General features: G+C 39.7%; 1 protein-coding gene across 1 annotated transcript in view; it reads left to right on the top strand.

The window, feature by feature from the left end:
• Positions 1-1,038: 1,038 nt before the first annotated feature.
• LOC128659884 (oocyte zinc finger protein XlCOF6-like) overlaps positions 1,039-17,933 on the top strand; it is a 262,081-nt gene continuing 245,186 nt past the window's right edge. Inside the window, exon 1 of the mRNA XM_053713468.1 lies at positions 1,039-2,564. Coding sequence (XP_053569443.1) covers positions 1,079-2,564 — 1,486 coding nt within the window. The 5' untranslated portion in view covers positions 1,039-1,078. The remainder of the gene's footprint in view (positions 2,565-17,933) is intronic.

The following is a 17,933-nucleotide window of genomic DNA, read 5'->3' on the forward strand; positions in this document are numbered from 1 at the left end:
TCCTTACACAATTGCAACACGTTTCTCAGCGCTTCAGAACGCTGTTTAATGAGGCATACGATACAGGCTGTTAATGGCCTTTAAATACACAAAGCCTTACCAATCAAAAATACAATAAAAAAATGCAGACACCTAGGAACTGCCCCCCCAGAGGAGAGTTCCCAGCAGCTTAACCCTTTGTTTGAAGTGCATATTTAATTACCTTAATTGCCTCCATATATTGCAATTAAAAAGCTATGAAAATAGCGATATTATATAAATGTACATAACAATTTATATATAAAATAAATATATGTATATACATACAAATTATCATAGGCATACAAACAATAGTATATGTCAAAGTTTTGCAATTACCCATCGGTACTCATACTCCTTCAGATGTTGTCATCATCAAAACGATTCTAGTTCATATAAAAAAGAGTTTTATATGAACTAGAATCGTTTTGATGCGTTGCAATTGTGTAAGGAGGGCTGCTAGCATACCCTACCTTATGTTTCCTGTTTTTATCTGTTTTTGATCCAGAGTCCCAGTGTTCCTGTATCAGGGAGATTAGTGAGCTGGGTTGCTGTCAAATGTCCAGCCTGTGTCTAATAGCACTGTCTGAGTGCTCCATGAAAATGTGGGTACCCTGGATTGGGGATCCTTGTATGATTATCCTGTTTCTATACTGGTACACACAGAGGTCTCTCTTTTTTCTTCACTTCTTCAGCTTGTGCAATGTTAACCTCTCTTGCCCAGAATACAGATGTACTTGTTCCCTGGCTGAGAACTTTATCCACACTCACCTTGTTTCATAGGGCCCTATAACTTCTTTTCATCAGTAATCAGTAATTTAGTTTACTGTGAGGTAGTAATGTTTACATTCTATGTTATGCTTTTTTAATTTGTGATTTACAGGTAAATAAATTTAAAAATACAAAACGGAAGAAATTTTTGAGTATAAAAAAAGTTTTTTTATTTAGATGGATTATATTATAAAGAATAAACAGTCTTATTTTCCTTCATTCCATTTCTTTTTATGTAGACAAACACGTCAATAGTTCATATCTATCCTTCACTACAGAAAGCATCAGAATGATACCGCAAACTCCAATAGTCTTGGACACCAATGACTATTCACAAACATTGGGGATATCACAGCAGATATTTAAAGGAGATGGTGAATTGGCAGGAACTGGGCAGCAATCATTATTTACAGATAGTAATTTAGTCATCAAACAAGAGGACAACATTTCTGACTTACCTAGAGAAATTATTATCCCCGAGGATAAACCAAATACATTTACTGAGATTTCAAAACATAGAAAAGAAGGGAACAGTCTACAGTCTAGCCAAATGATTCATACAAAGGAGCAACCTTTCAAATGTACAGAATGTGAGAAAAGCTTTAGATGGAAGTCTAATCTACTAAAACACTACAAAATTCACACAGGTGAGAAACCACACACATGTACTGAGTGCAGCAAATGTTTTACACGAATGGATAATCTGAAAATTCATGAAAAGATTCACACAGGAGAAAAGCCTTTCACATGTACAGAGTGTGGAAAAAGATTTACACAAAAGCAGTGTCTCAAAACTCATGAAAGGATTCACACAGGAGAAAAACCTTTCACATGTAGAGAGTGTGGAAAAAGTTTTACACAAATGAATTGTCTGAAAACTCATGAAATGATTCACACAGGAGAAAAGCCTTTCAAATGTACAGAGTGTGGAAAATGTTTTACAGATAAGAGTCATCTGAAAAGTCATGAAAGAATTCACACAGGGGAAAAGCCGTTCACATGTACAGAGTGTGGAAAAAGTTTTACAAAAAAGGGTGAACTGAAAAGTCATGAAAGGATTCACACAGGAGAAAAGCCTTTCAAATGTACAGAGTGTGGAAAACGTTTTACAGATAAGAGTCAGCTGAAAAAACATGAAAGGATTCACACAGGAGAAAGGCCTTTCACATGTACCGAGTGTGGAGAAAGTTTTACACGAATGGATTATCTGAAAACTCATGAAAGGAGTCACACAGGGGAAAAGCCTTTCACATGTACAGAGTGTGGAAAAAGTTTTACACAAAAGCCTGAGCTGAAAAAGCATGAAAGGATTCACACAGGGGAAAAGCCTTTCACATGTACAGAGTGTGGAAAAAGTTTTACAGAAAAGAGTAGTCTGAAAAAACATGAAAGGTTTCACACAGGGGAAAAGCCTTTCACATGTACAGAGTGTGGAAAAAGTTTTACACGAATGGATACTCTGAAAACTCATGAAAGGATTCACACAGGCGAAAAGCCTTTCACATGTACAGAGTGTGGAAAAAGTTTTACAGAAAAGAGTAGTCTGAAAAAACATGAAAGCTTTCACACAGGGGAAAAGCCTTTCACATGTACAGAGTGTGGAAAAAGTTTTAGGTTAAGGAGAAGACTGAAAACTCATGAAATGATTCACACAGGGGAAAAGCCTTTCACATGTACAGAGTGTGGAAAAAGTTTTACAGAAAAAGGTAGTCTGAAAAAACATGAAAGGATTCACACAGGGGAAAAGGCTTTCACATGTACAGAGTGTGGAAAAAGTTTTATACAAAAGAGTGATCTGAAAGTTCATGAAAGGATTCACAGGGGATGAAACCTTTCACATGTTTAGAAAGTGGAAAAAAGGTTTTTATTGAAATCAGGTATCGCAGAACAGCAAATATTTACACACAAATAAACTTTATATACACAGTGTACAAACCTTTTTACAATTATCACAAAGAGGACCAACTCTCTAAATAGAAGCATCAAAAAAGATCCTATTGTAAATATTACTTTCTAATCCCAGTTATAAAAGCCCCAGATTGGAAGTGCTCTCCTGCTGTCCTTTGTTCCTCTATATATGTGCACCTCAGTTTCTCTCATAACAATGTGATAGAATCCAAACACCACACAGGAATATACAGATCTGTCCTCATACTGCCCAGTTTACACAACCATTCCCCCCCAAAGCACCCCCAGTGTTGTTTATTAATATGCCAGTGTTAGGAGTTATACATTTGATTTACATAGGGGATGAAATAATTACATTTACAGAATAAAGAGTCTTTATAAAATTAAACAAGAACATCAGTCTCAAATGATTGACATCTAGGAGATATATTTAATGTGCACATCATGTGGATAAACCTTGTCTTATAGCAATAGATACTTAGCATTGTATATGTTATATACCAGAGGAATTACTGAGGGGAAACTGATTTTATTTAATGAGACACAATATCAGTAACCGGTACATATGTGATCATAATCAGTTTAATTTAAATGGCTACTATAACCTAACCTACATGTATACTGGGTATGTAATATGTGTGTCATGTGATCATAATCAGTTTAATTTAAATGGCTACTATAACCTACATGTATACTGGGTATGTAATATGTGTGTCATGTGATTGTAGGGTTACTTCTTTTGTTCCTTAGCTCTGCTCTGGCTGATAAGGGTGCGGCACACGTTTTCTTCAGGGCCCTGGGGTGACCACTGAAATCACACACACATGCAACTGAGTGTTTTCACAAGAGTCCCACTTTATTGAAGAACACACAAAGAATTTATAGTGATGTATACGTCATACATGAGGTCACAGGAAATATATAAAAAACGTAGTTAACTTCACATCTGCATAAGGGGCCCACAGGAAATAAGAATGTTGTTATAGCACATAACAGAATATGCCCATATAACCATTTGTAGAGAGGATCATATATTGGAACCATATGTTACAACTTATACAAAAAGAAACTTGTGGAATGCTGCTTTATAAACATTTGATACACGATTTAAAGTTACCCTCAATATGCTTAATATGTGAGATTCAAATTACCCATCTAACATAATATATATTATATATATATATATATATATATATACACACATATATATATATATATATATATATATATATATATATATATATATATATATATATATATATATATACATATACACATACACATATATATATATACCCATCATTCCCCTCTTTGATCACATCGTGATCACATAACCTGTAATGTTCCTACAATATAAACTATCTGGGTCTACCTCTAATTAAATTTTGCAGTTGAACTTTTTCTGCATCTTGTATCATACCTGATATTTTCTTTCGTAAAGTACAAGACATGTAACAGTTAAACAATGTTAATAATAGTAAACAAAATACAATAATGAGCAGAGGATAAAAAGCAAATTTAACCATTTTTGTCCCAGTGGGGGACCATCCTGTCAAAAAATCATACCAATGATGGCTTAAATCTTGTTGTATTTTTGATGAAACAGTTAAAAATTTGTTTTTAACAAAATGGGTTTGTATTTCCCCATGAGAGATAGCTTTAGCATGTCCTTGTAAGTGAGTGAACATTTCTTTTTGACCTTCCATTAATTGAAGGATGGTAGAAACAGGTAACTGATAAGAAGAAATAGGTAGGGCATAGGGTGCAAAGAAAGTATGTTCGTGAAAAGTAAGTACAGGGTGCAGAAAGTAACTATTATCATCCCAAGTCAAAAAGCTAACATTAAACACACAGCCAGAAAATGGTAGCTGACTGTCAATAATAGGAATGTCAACTGGCACACTTGTAGACATACACACAGTTTGAGGGGCTGTCTCTAGCATGACAGAAAAACTCTGGATATATCTGCCACGTACAAGAATTAATCTCAGATGCTAATAAACAGGGTTCAAAGATTGGGGAGGCATGTCTACAAGCTAAACCATGATCAGTTCTATCACAATGCTCAAGGGATGTGGTGGTGTTTTCAGCAGGGATTATATATTTACCAATAAATGTAGGTTTCCACCACGTCCAATTAGAATGTAAGAGATTAAAAACTGGATGAGGTAAAGCAAAAAATTTACAAGCTAATTTAACAACATCAGGTGTGTAGGCAGTAATTGATACTAGACAATAGTGTTTTGAAACATAACCATTATGTTCCCATTCAACGCACTTTACACTAGAAGTGTCAATATTCAACCATACATTATGCTTGGGGTTATCTAATTCTAACAAGGTGCGTAGTTTATCACTCTTAGGGAACATAAGAATGTTTTCTAAATCTAAACGTTGTTGACTCATATATACATAACGTAAACCACAAAGGCTCCAACTACTACTATCAGAGACTAAATTCTCTACGGCCATTGTGATGTTATTCAAATATTTATACATACTAGATTCAAGTTGTAAACCCTTTCGTTGAGGTTCATATATAGTAGGAGCCCATTGACCTGTCAAATGTAATGCTGACCCAATATCTGCACCAGCAGTTGATATTTTGTTACGTATAATTTCACTATCAATACCATTAAGAACACCTAAAGTTACACCAGTTCCTCCTAACAAAGTATCATACCTCTCACGTGGTCTGCGTGACGGGCGACATAAGGAGACATCTGGGGTAGAAATATTCAGGGAAATGTGTACCATATGGGAGAATGTTGTAGTATTTACACAAGTGTGGGGAAGGGGTATTGTGTGTAACTGTGTAATACTGGGTGTTGTGTGTGGATTACAAAAGTGTATAAAACCACCATGCACACTTTCTGAGGAACTACCCTTTCTAAACCGTGTACTCATAAATACAAGATATGTATTCTGAGGCCATGTAATCACTGTAGTTTGATTTCCACCATCCTGTATTGTTGTTATGTTAGGCATTGTTAGATTGTTACGATAAAGAAAAGATAGAAAATATTGTATGTTACCGAATATTTTTGTATCTTGTTCATGTGTACTTGAACGTGAATTCATTCTGAAACTAAATTTATTTGGCATTCCCATAAAACGGGGGGGGGGGGGGAAGATCTGACAAGAGGTAGCTTGTATAGTTGATATAAGACATAACTTGCATGCTACATTGTTGTATATCATTGTGTGGGGTTAATGTTAATATATTTGAAATGTTATTGTAACATAGATTTTTTGATGCAGATTCCAAAATAAATACTTCACATTTTTCTTCGATATTACACCATTTTGGATCCCTACCTTCTAGGTTTATGCTATAATTATGTATAGCATCACCATACCAAGCAAACAAATTATAACATTTGACAGTTACACGGGGTGTCCTATGTAATGGTGCAAACCTTTTTGGTCTTACTAAAAGATTAGAGTTATTATTTGTTTTAAATAGTTCACAAATAGGTGTAAAGTGTTCAGCATCTTCAGGTGAGTAATAACATGCCGTTATTAATACTATTGGGATATACACAAAGATCAATATCCCCATTAGGAAAAGGAAGATCTTGCAGGAATGTCTTGGATCCATGATTGAGATCGTCATCCTGGTCTTTGTGAGGAGTGATCGATACCTTATCACCCACTTCTCCTTTGTGAGGGGTGACCGATAGCTTGTCACCCGCTTCTCCTCTCTTTGGACAGAGTTTCACTCGTGAAGCGTGTATCCAGATGTCCTTGTCGTCAGTCAGTACGGCAGTCCTGGTTACAGCGATCACAGTGACTGGCTTGCTGAACGGGAAACCTCCTTTCTTTGCTTTATTCAGCTGGCGAATGCAGACCAGATCTCCAGGCTTGAAAGGATGGGTTGGTTCCTGTGAGGGAAGAGGTAAACGGGAAGACACATCACCATAGATGCCATTCAATTTATCAATCAATTGTTTTACATATTGTTCCTTAATACAATCTAAATCACCATTTTTAATGATAAGTGGGCCTTTTACCCATGGAGTCGGGAATGGTCTACCCATTAGGACCTCAAATGGAGACAACCTGGTTGTCCTATTTGGGGTCATTCTGATTTCTGCTAAAATCGCAGGTAAATAGTTTTGCCATTTAACCCATGTACCTGCTGTTGCCTTTAAAAGTTTTTCCTTGATATTGCGATTCATTCTTTCTACAATCCCTGAGCTTTGAGGATGGTAGGGAATGTGAAAGTTCCAATTAATCTGTAACCATTCTACTAACTCATGTGTGATTTTACTAATGAACGCTGGACCGTTATCAGAATTAATCTGAAGCGGACAACCAAATCTGGGAATTATTTCAGTGGCTAAAATTTTAGCGACTGTTTTTGCATCTTCCCTCTGGGTAACAAAAGCTTCTGGCCACTTAGAAAATTGGTCAACTATTACAAGCAGATATAATTGTTTAGTGCCAGTTTTTGGAATATGTGTAAAATCAATTTGTAGATGTGTGAATGGGGCTGTAGGTGGGGGTAAGTGGTCATGCTGGGCTTTATTGGGGATGGTTGCATTGGTCTGTAAGCAATATACACATCTATTAATATATGCCTTGCAATGATCACCTATACCTCTAATGTAGAAAGATTGCTTCAACAAGTTAGTTGTTGGTTTTATACCTAGGTGTCCAACACCATGGGCTTGTGCTATAAAGAGTGGTGCACTGCTTTCCGGTATGCCCACCTTCCCCTCTTTAGAAAACAAACCATTCTCATCTAAAGTTAACCCATTAGTAGTCCAGAAAGATATGTCACTAGGAGTGGCATGTCCCTGGAGTTCAAGAAGCATATGGTCTGTAGGACATGAAGGTGGGGCTAAAACAGCATACATACGGATGGTGGATCCGGGTGTATGAGAAACATAAGCAGCCTCTTTAGCAATTTTATCTGCAAGCGCATTACCCAAGGAAATAGGGTCAGACTTGTATGTATGTGCACGGCAATGTATGATCGCTATGTCCTTTGGGAGTTGTATGGCCTCTAAAAGGTCATTAATCAGGTCTGTATGAGAGATGGTCTTGCCATCTGCTGAAACAAAACCATGTTGTTTCCATATCATACCAAAATCGTGCACAACCCCAAAAGCATAGCGAGAGTCAGTGTAAATGTTAACAGATTTCTTTTCAAACAATTTACATGCTTTTGTAAGTGCTATTAATTCTGCAGCTTGTGCAGAAGGATAAGGAATGGGGCCTGCATCTAGAACAATGTCTGGTAGTTGCACAACGGCATAGCCTGTCTTATAAATACCATCACTAGGTCGGGAACAAGAACCATCAACAAACACATTATCAGCATGGTCAAAAGGTTTATCCATCAAGTCAGGTCTTGGTGTGGTAATGTGGTGTATTACCTCTATACAATCATGGTCTGTTGGAAAGTCTGGTGATCCTGTAAGTAAGGCACTAAGTATTTGAGTTGGCCCTGAGGATACACTACTATATTTAATAGTCAGATTTGTATTATTCAGTAATATACATTCATAACCAGAAAGTCTTTGAGAAGTCATGTGTTAGGTAGTGACATTTTTTACAAGATGTAAAACTTGGTGACTAGTGTGTAGTACTATTGGATGGCCTAATGTGATTGTTTCAACTATCTCTACAGCCATGGCGCAAGCCGCCAATGCTCGGAGACACGCCGGCATCCCTTGTACCGGTATTGGAACTACTTTGGAAAAGAAAGCTACGGGACGCATATTGCCTCCACCATGCTCTTGGGCACAGACAGCAGCCATGGTTTTACAATTGTCCCTCGCATACAAGTGAAATGGTTTACAATAATCAGGTAGTCCTAAAGCAGGGGCACTAATAATGCTAGTCTTCAGAGCTATGTAGGATTTAGTCATGTCTGTTGTCCATTGTATATGTTCAGGGCTATCCCCTTTTGTGGCTTGCCTTAGAATGGAATCATGATGGGAGCACTCAGGAATCCATTGTCTGCAATAATTAATCATACCTAGAAAGGTGAGCATGTCCTTTCTAGTAACTGGCTTTGGGATCTGTTGAATCGCTTGGATTCGTTTGGGACTAATGGACCGGTGGCCTTGGGAAAGCACAAAACCAAGGTAATCCACTTTTGTCACTCCTACTTGTAGCTTATGTTTTGCTATTTTATGACCTTCAGCAGCAAGGTGTTTTAACAGACTTATTGTATCTACTGTATTAGCCTCCTGGTTAGGACTACACAACAGTAGGTCATCGACGTACTGAAGGAGGACGGAACCTTGGCTGGGAGTCCATGAGCGCAAGGTACGTTGGAGCACCAGCGAGTAGACCGCAGGTGAGGCCACATAGCCTTGAGGGAGGCATGTCCAGGTAAGCTGACGCCCATCATAATAAAAAGCCATAAGTAGCTGTGTCTCAGGGTCCAATCGGACTGAAAAAAATGCATTAGCTAAATCAATGACTGTAAATATACAGGCATCATGTGGAATGGCTGTGAGTAAGGTTGTAACATCTGGGACTATTGGGGCAATTGGGATTACTATTTTATTAATTGCCCTTAGGTCTTGCACTAACCTATATTCATTGTCTTTCTCCAACATAGGTGTGTCCGGTCCACGGCGTCATCCTTACTTTTGGGATATTCTCTTCCCCAACAGGAAATGGCAAAGAGCCCAGCAAAGCTGGTCACATGATCCCTCCTAGGCTCCGCCTTCCCCAGTCATTCTCTTTGCCGTTGTACAGGCAACATCTCCACGGAGATGGCTTAGAGTTTTTTAGTGTTTAACTGTAGTTTTTATTATTCAATCAAGAGTTTGTTATTTTAAAATAGTGCTGGTATGTACTATTTACTCTGAAACAGAAAAGAGATGAAGATTTCTGTTTGTAAGAGGAAAATGATTTTAGCAACCGTTACTAAAATCGATGGCTGTTCCACACAGGACTGTTGAGAGGAATTAACTTCAGTTGGGGGAACAGTGAGCAGACTTTTGCTGCTTGAGGTATGACACATTCTAACAAGACGATGTAATGCTGGAAGCTGTCATTTTCCCTCTGGGATCCGGTAAGCCATTTTTATTACAGACAGTAAATAAGGGCTTCACAAGGGCTTTTTAAGACTAGACATTTTCTGGGCTAAATCGATTTATATATAAACATATTTTATACTCCATAGCCTTGAGGAATTATTTTAATCTTGGGAATTTTGTAAAATAACCGTCAGGCACTGTATTGGACACCTTATTCTCTAGGGGCTTTCCCTAATCATAGGCAGAGTCTCATTTTCGCGCCTGTATTGCGCACTTGTTTTTGAGAAGCATGACATGCAGATGCATGTGTGAGGAGCTCTGATACATAGAAAAGACTTTCTGAAGGCGTCATTTGGTATCGTATTCCCCTTTGGGCTTGGTTGGGTCTCAGCAAAGCAGATACCAGGGACTGTAAAGGGGTTAAATATAAAAACGGCTCCGGTTCCGTTATTTTAAGGGTTAAAGCTTCCAAATTTGGTGTGCAATACTTTTAAGGCTTTAAGACACTGTGGTGAAATTTTGGTGAATTTTGAACAATTCCTTCATACTTTTTCGCAATTGCAGTAATAAAGTGTGTTCAGTTTAAAATTTAAAGTGACAGTAACGGTTTTATTTTAAAACGTTTTTTGTACTTTGTTATCACGTTTATGCCTGTTTAACATGTCTGAACTGCCAGATAGACTGTGTTCTGAATGTGGGGAAGCCAAGGTTCCTTCTCATTTAAATAGATGTGATTTATGTGACACAAAATTTAGAGAAAATGATGCCCAAGATGATTCCTCAAGTGAGGGGAGTAAGCATGGTACTGCATCATCCCCTCCTTCGTCTACACCAGTCTTGCCCACACAGGAGGCCCCTAGTACATCTAGCGCGCCAATACTCCTTACTATGCAACAATTAACGGCTGTAATGGATAATTCTATCAAAAACATTTTAGCCAAAATGCCCACTTATCAGCGAAAGCGCGACTGCTCTGTTTTAGAAAATACTGAAGAGCATGAGGACGCTGATGATATTGTTTCTGAAGGGCCCCTACACCAGTCTGAGGGGGCCAGGGAGGTTTTGTCTGAGGGAGAAATTTCAGATTCAGGGAAAATTTCTCAACAAGCTGAACCTGATGTGATTACATTTAAATTTAAGTTGGAACATCTCCGCGCTCTGCTTAAGGAGGTGTTATCCACTCTGGATGATTGTGAGAATTTGGTCATCCCAGAGAAACTATGTAAAATGGACAAGTTCCTAGAGGTCCCGGGGCCCCCCGAAGCTTTTCCTATACCCAAGCGGGTGGCGGACATTGTAAATAAAGAATGGGAAAGGCCCGGTATACCTTTCGTCCCTCCCCCCATATTTAAAAAATTGTTTCTACTCTAAACAAACGCACCACTATACCAATAGAAGATAGTTGTGCTTTCAAAGATCCTATGGATAAAAAATTAGAAGGTTTGCTTAAAAAGATGTTTGTTCAGCAAGGTTACCTTCTACAACCAATTTCATGCATTGTCCCTGTCACTACAGCCGCGTGTTTCTGGTTCGATGAGCTAGAAAAGGCGATCACTAGTAATTCTCCTTCTTATGAGGAGATTATGGACAGAATCCGTGCTCTCAAATTGGCTAATTCTTTCACCCTAGACGCCACTTTGCAATTGGCTAGGTTAGTGGCGAAAAATTCTGGGTTTGCTATTGTGGCGCGCAGAGCGCTTTGGTTAAAATCTTGGTCAGCGGATGCGTCTTCCAAGAACAAATTGCTTAACATTCCTTTCAAGGGGAAAACGCTGTTTGGCGCTGACTTGAAAGAGATTATCTCTGATATCACTGGGGGCAAGGGCCACGCCCTTCCTCAGGATAGGTCTTTCAAGGCCAAAAATAAACCTAATTTTCGTCCCTTTCGTAGAAACGGACCAGCCCCAAGTGCTACGTCCTCTAAGCAAGAGGGTAATACTTCTCAAGCCAAGCCAGCCTGGAGACCAATGCAAGGCTGGAACAAGGGAAAGCAGGCCAAGAAACCTGCCACTGCTACCAAGACAGCATGAGATGTTGGCCCCCGATCCGGGACCGGATCTGGTGGGGGGCAGACTCTCTCTCTTCGCTCAGGCTTGGGCAAGAGATGTTCTGGATCCTTGGGCGCTAGAAATAGTCTCCCAAGGTTATCTTCTGGAATTCAAGGGGCTTCCCCCAAGGGGGAGGTTCCACAGGTCTCAGTTGTCTTCAGACCACATAAAAAGACAGGCATTCTTACATTGTGTAGAAGACCTGTTAAAAATGGGAGTGATTCATCCTGTTCCATTAGGAGAACAAGGGATGGGGTTCTACTCCAATCTGTTCGTAGTTCACAAAAAAGAGGGAACGTTCAGACCAATCTTAGATCTCAAGATCCTAAACAAGTTTCTCAAGGTTCCATCGTTCAAAATGGAAACCATTCGCACAATTCTTCCTTCCATCCAGGAAGGTCAATTCATGACCACGGTGGATTTAAAGGATGCGTATCTACATATTCCTATCCACAAGGAACATCATCGGTTCCTAAGGTTCGCATTCCTGGACAAGCATTACCAGTTCGTGGCACTTCCGTTCGGATTAGCCACTGCTCCAAGGATTTTCACAAAGGTACTAGGGTCCCTTCTAGCGGTGCTAAGACCAAGGGGCATTGCAGTAGTACCTTACTTGGACGACATTCTGATTCAAGCGTCGTCCCTTCCTCAAGCAAAGGCTCACACGGACATTGTCCTGGCCTTTCTCAGATCTCACGGATGGAAAGTGAACGTAGAAAAGAGTTCTCTATCTCCGTCAACAAGGGTTCCCTTCTTGGGAACAATAATAGACTCCTTAGAAATGAGGATTTTTCTGACAGAGGCCAGAAAAACAAAACTTCTAAACTCTTGTCAAATACTTCATTCCGTTCCTCTTCCTTCCATAGCGCAGTGCATGGAAGTAATAGGTTTGATGGTAGCGGCAATGGACATAGTTCCTTTTGCGCGCATTCATCTAAGACCATTACAACTGTGCATGCTCAGTCAGTGGAATGGGGACTATACAGACTTGTCTCCGACGATACAAGTAAATCAGAGGACCAGAGATTCACTCCGTTGGTGGCTGTCCCTGGACAACCTGTCACAGGGGATGAGCTTCCGCAGACCAGAGTGGGTCATTGTCACGACCGACGCCAGTCTGATGGGCTGGGGCGCGGTCTGGGGACCCCTGAAAGCTCAGGGTCTTTGGTCTTGGGAAGAATCTCTTCTACCGATAAACATTCTGGAACTGAGAGCGATACTCAATGCTCTCAAGGCTTGGCCTCAGCTAGCAAAGGCCAAGTTCATACGGTTTCAATCAGACAACATGACGACTGTTGCGTACATCAACCATCAGGGGGGAACAAGGAGTTCCCTGGCGATGGAAGAAGTGACCAAAATCATTCAATGGGCGGAGACTCACTCCTGCCACTTGTCGGCAATCCACATCCCAGGAGTGGAAAATTGGGAAGCGGATTTTCTGAGTCGTCAGACCTTACATCCGGGGGAGTGGGAACTCCATCCGGAAATCTTTGCCCAAATTACTCAACTGTGGGGCATTCCAGACATGGATCTGATGGCCTCTCGTCAGAACTTCAAGGTTCCTTGCTACGGGTCCAGATCCAGGGATCCCAAGGCGACTCTAGTAGATGCACTAGTAGCACCTTGGACCTTCAAACTAGCTTATGTATTCCCGCCGTTTCCTCTCATCCCCAGGCTGGTAGCCAGGATCAATCAGGAGAGGGCATCGGTGATCTTGATAGCTCCTGCGTGGCCACGCAGGACTTGGTATGCAGACCTGGTGAATATGTCATCGGCTCCACCATGGAAGCTACCTTTGAGACGAGACCTTCTTGTTCAAGGTCCGTTCGAACATCCGAATCTGGTCTCACTCCAACTGACTGCTTGGAGATTGAACGCTTGATCTTATCAAAGCGAGGGTTCTCAGATTCTGTTATTGATACTCTTGTTCAGGCCAGAAAGCCTGTAACTAGAAAAATTTACCACAAAATATGGAAAAAATATATCTGTTGGTGTGAATCTAAAGGATTCCCTTGGGACAAGGTAAAAATTCCTAAGATTCTATCCTTTCTTCAAGAAGGATTGGAGAAAGGATTATCTGCAAGTTCCTTGAAGGGACAGATTTCTGCCCTGTCTGTGCTACTTCACAAAAAGCTGGCAGCTGTGCCAGATGTTCAAGCCTTTGTTCAGGCAAGCCGTGGTGCCTTCCATTTAGGTGACCTGATTTGCTCCCTCCCTTCATCCGTGTCCTAAAGCTTTGGTATTGGTTCCCACAAGTAAGGATGACGCCGTGGACCGGACACACCTATGTTGGAGAAAACAGAATTTATGTTTACCTGATAAATTACTTTCTCCAACGGTGTGTCCGGTCCACGGCCCGCCCTGGTTTTTTAATCAGGTCTGATAATTTCTTTTCTTTAACTACAGTCACCACGGTATCATATGGTTTCTCCTATGCAAATATTCCTCCTTTACGTCGGTCGAATGACTGGGGAAGGCGGAGCCTAGGAGGGATCATGTGACCAGCTTTGCTGGGCTCTTTGCCATTTCCTGTTGGGGAAGAGAATATCCCACAAGTAAGGATGACGCCGTGGACCGGACACACCGTTGGAGAAAGTAATTTATCAGGTAAACATAAATTCTGTTTTCTTTGGGATCAGATTTATGGGGGTATTATAGGGAGAAACTACTGGACGGAGGATTCCTTGTTTAAGGAATTCCTCTATCATGGGTCTTATCCCTTCTTTCTTTTCTCTAGACAATGGATATTGTTTAATAAACACTGGAGTAGTATTAGGTTTTAATCTGGCTTTATATGGGGTACACTGAACTAAACCAACATCAAGTTTTGAAGATGCCCATACAGAGGATGGGACATCTGTCAATATGTCATTAAAAAAACACAGGTTAGTGGACCCTAGACTCACGTCTAACCCACCCTGTCTAGTGACAGCTACTTTCAAACCAAGGGGACCCATAAGATCACGACCCAAAAGGTAAAGGGGACACCCAGTTATAATACGAAATGGGTGCAAAAGTTGTTGGCCAGTACAAGGTACCCTAACTTCAAGTGGCGGTGTGATGCGAGTCTGAGTCAGCACTCCATTAATCCCTAGAGAAGGTTCAGATTTTCCAGTAATGCCATCATACATATCTGAGCATAAGGCAGAGCATGTAGCTCCTGTGTCTACTAGAAATGGTAGGGGTTCTCCCTCTACTTCTAGGACTAAGTACGGTTGCTCATGATAACTTGTTGACACCACTGGAAAAATTGGAGTGCTACCTTCTAGGCACCCCTATGGCCATTGTATGTTGTGTTTTGGTGCCTCCATGGGTGCAGGGGCTATGTAAGGCTGTCTGTTATACTGTCGGGGATTGTAAGGGGGGCCAGAATTATTAGGGGGTTTTGGGCATTCATTTTTCCAATGTCCCTGTTCCCCACAGTTAAAACAATGTGTTCTGTTTGAAGTATAATTCCCTCTAGCTCTTCCTCTAGCTCTCACTCTACCTCTCACATACATTCTATTACTCCCTGTATTATCCCTTTCCCTGGCCTGGAATGGATCACAATGTTGTAAACTCTGCTTTTGATAAAAAGCAGCATTTTTTCCCTCTAATTTCCTGATGTCAAAACAACCTGCCCCTTCTTTTTCATGAATTCTTTTCAAGAATTCTGCTGGAGTCAACTCTGGCCAATCAGAGACAAGTTGTTTTACCAACAAAGAAAGCTGAGGTTGCATATTACTAATGCAAGTCTGGACCTTCAGAGAGCCCATTGCATCTCCTGATTCCATTCCAGCCTCTTCCTTCCAGCATTTATAAAAACGCTTAAAAAATTCTACTACTGTTTCCTTTGTATTCTGTTTGCACGCTAGTGCAATTGACATACTTTGTTTATCCTTCCATATTCTATGCATTTCTATACTTAATTCTGTCCACATTTCATCAAGTCCCTCACGTGTGTTTAGGGCATAGTTAATTGTTGGATCAAGACTCAATTTACTAATACTCTTTACATTACCCCACTCCCAACCTGATTCAGGGTCATAGTCTAGAAGTGCATCAATAATAATTCTTATATCTGTCTGTGTCATGTTTTGTCCTTGTAACATTCTTTTTAAATACATAATACAAGCTGATGGATGTTGACGGGGGTTTGGGGCTCCCTTGGTAATTTCCCTTAATTCACCCGGGGACTAAGGTTTAATAATTAATTGGTCTCCCACAGTAAGAAATTGCATACTAGCTTCTGGTACAGCTGCCTCCTCCTCCTCTACTTCTTCATTCCCTCTTTTATATTGTGGGGTTATTGTAGGGGGGTAGGAAGGTGTTACTGGTTCAACCTTAATCAGGGGTTTGGTGACCTGGTATCGGGGAGTTACAGAAGGTCCTGGCAAGGTCCATTCCTGGGGTACCTGAGCAGAGGCAATAGCAATAGTCTCTAGATCTATGTCACTAGGGGATGGGAGGCTAGGATATAGTCTGTTATATGATTGCAAAGGTAGGTGAGGGGCATTATATGGCGCAGGGGGGGGTGAATATGCTTTCTGTCTTTGCTTCTCACTTTTACCCTTCTTTTTATTCCCATCTATATCAATATATTGCCAGTATGGAGCAACAGTCAGCCAATTTTCCCCACCCTTTTTCATATAATCCATATTCCATCTTGGATCACCTTTATACCATGGAAATGCCTCTTCATCACCTAGACACAACCCTTTTACCATATTCATATGAAATGTATCATTATCCCCCTCTCTGGGGAATGGATCAGAGCTTCTCATAGCTTCTGTCCATTCTGCCATATTCTGAACCCAAGGAATAATATACATAAACCCATCGGGCGACACCCTTCCCACATAATCTTTACATTTTTCTCCTTGCATAGGTGATGGAAATTGTTTAGACTGGGATTTGCCCATTCTCAACTCCTAACTTATCTTTAAAAACTTTTACAACAAAATATAATACAACACAAAAAAAAAAATAAAAAAAAAATACAATACCTTTACCTTTAAGAGCAATTAATTATTGAATCTTTTTACAAAAACTACATTAACTAGAATGGTTGTACTCCGTTACCAGTTATTGTGCTTAATGCTTACGTTTACAACAAGAGAAAGAAAAAAAAATATCACTATGCTGATCCTTTCAGTAGTTTCTGGCATTAATTATCTCTAGGTCAAAGGTCACCCTTCACCAGAAAAAAATGTAGCGTTTAGAAACAGCAATACATATAAGCAACAATTTACTTTCTTAATACTTTAAACAATAAGCAGTATTTTACTTCCTTAACACTTTATACAAATAAACAGTATTTTGCCATACAACATATTTAAAAACAAGCAGCATAAGAATTCATATAAACAATGCAGTATTTATCTTATAACTTTAAAGCAATGTTAGCCATACAGCAATATTTCAAATGCAAGCAGCAAGAAAACGTGTGGTTTAACCCTTCAGCCAGACTTAATATAATCTGATTTCTACCAAAGAAATCTATTATTCCCCTTTTTATTTAGCCTACCAAAGACTTAATTATTATTAATTAATTTAACCTGATTTCTACCAAAGAAATCTATTATTCCTCTTTTTAGACAATAGAATCTACCAAAGATTCACATATATATTCCCAACTATTCCTATGTAAAATGAAACTTAAGGGGTCTCGTGGTAAGAGAAAAAAGGTCAGAATAAAAAGGACTCTTTGTTCAACTTACCTTCCGAGAGTTCCCTGTTTCATCCCACGTGTCTGACACCAGTTGTAGGGTTACTTCTTTTGTTCCTTAGCTCTGCTCTGGCTGATAAGGGTGCGGCACACGTTTTCTTCAGGGCCCTGGGGTGACCACTGAAATCACACACACATGCAACTGAGTGTTTTCACAAGAGTCCCACTTTATTGAAGAACACTTAAAGAATTTATAGTGATGTATACGTCATACATGAGGTCACAGGAAATATATAAAAAACGTAGTTAACTTCACATCTGCATAAGGGGCCCACAGGAAATAAGAATGTTGTTATAGCACATAACAGAATATGCCCATATAACCATTTGTAGAGAGGATCATATATTGGAACCATATGTTACAACTTATATACAAAAAGAAACTTGTGGAATGCTGCTTTATAAACATTTGATACAAGATTTAAAGTTACCCTCAATATGCTTAATATGTGAGATTCAAATTACCCATCTAACATA

This window comes from Bombina bombina, chromosome 5 (assembly GCF_027579735.1).
Source record: "Bombina bombina isolate aBomBom1 chromosome 5, aBomBom1.pri, whole genome shotgun sequence".
NCBI lineage: Eukaryota > Metazoa > Chordata > Amphibia > Anura > Bombinatoridae > Bombina > Bombina bombina.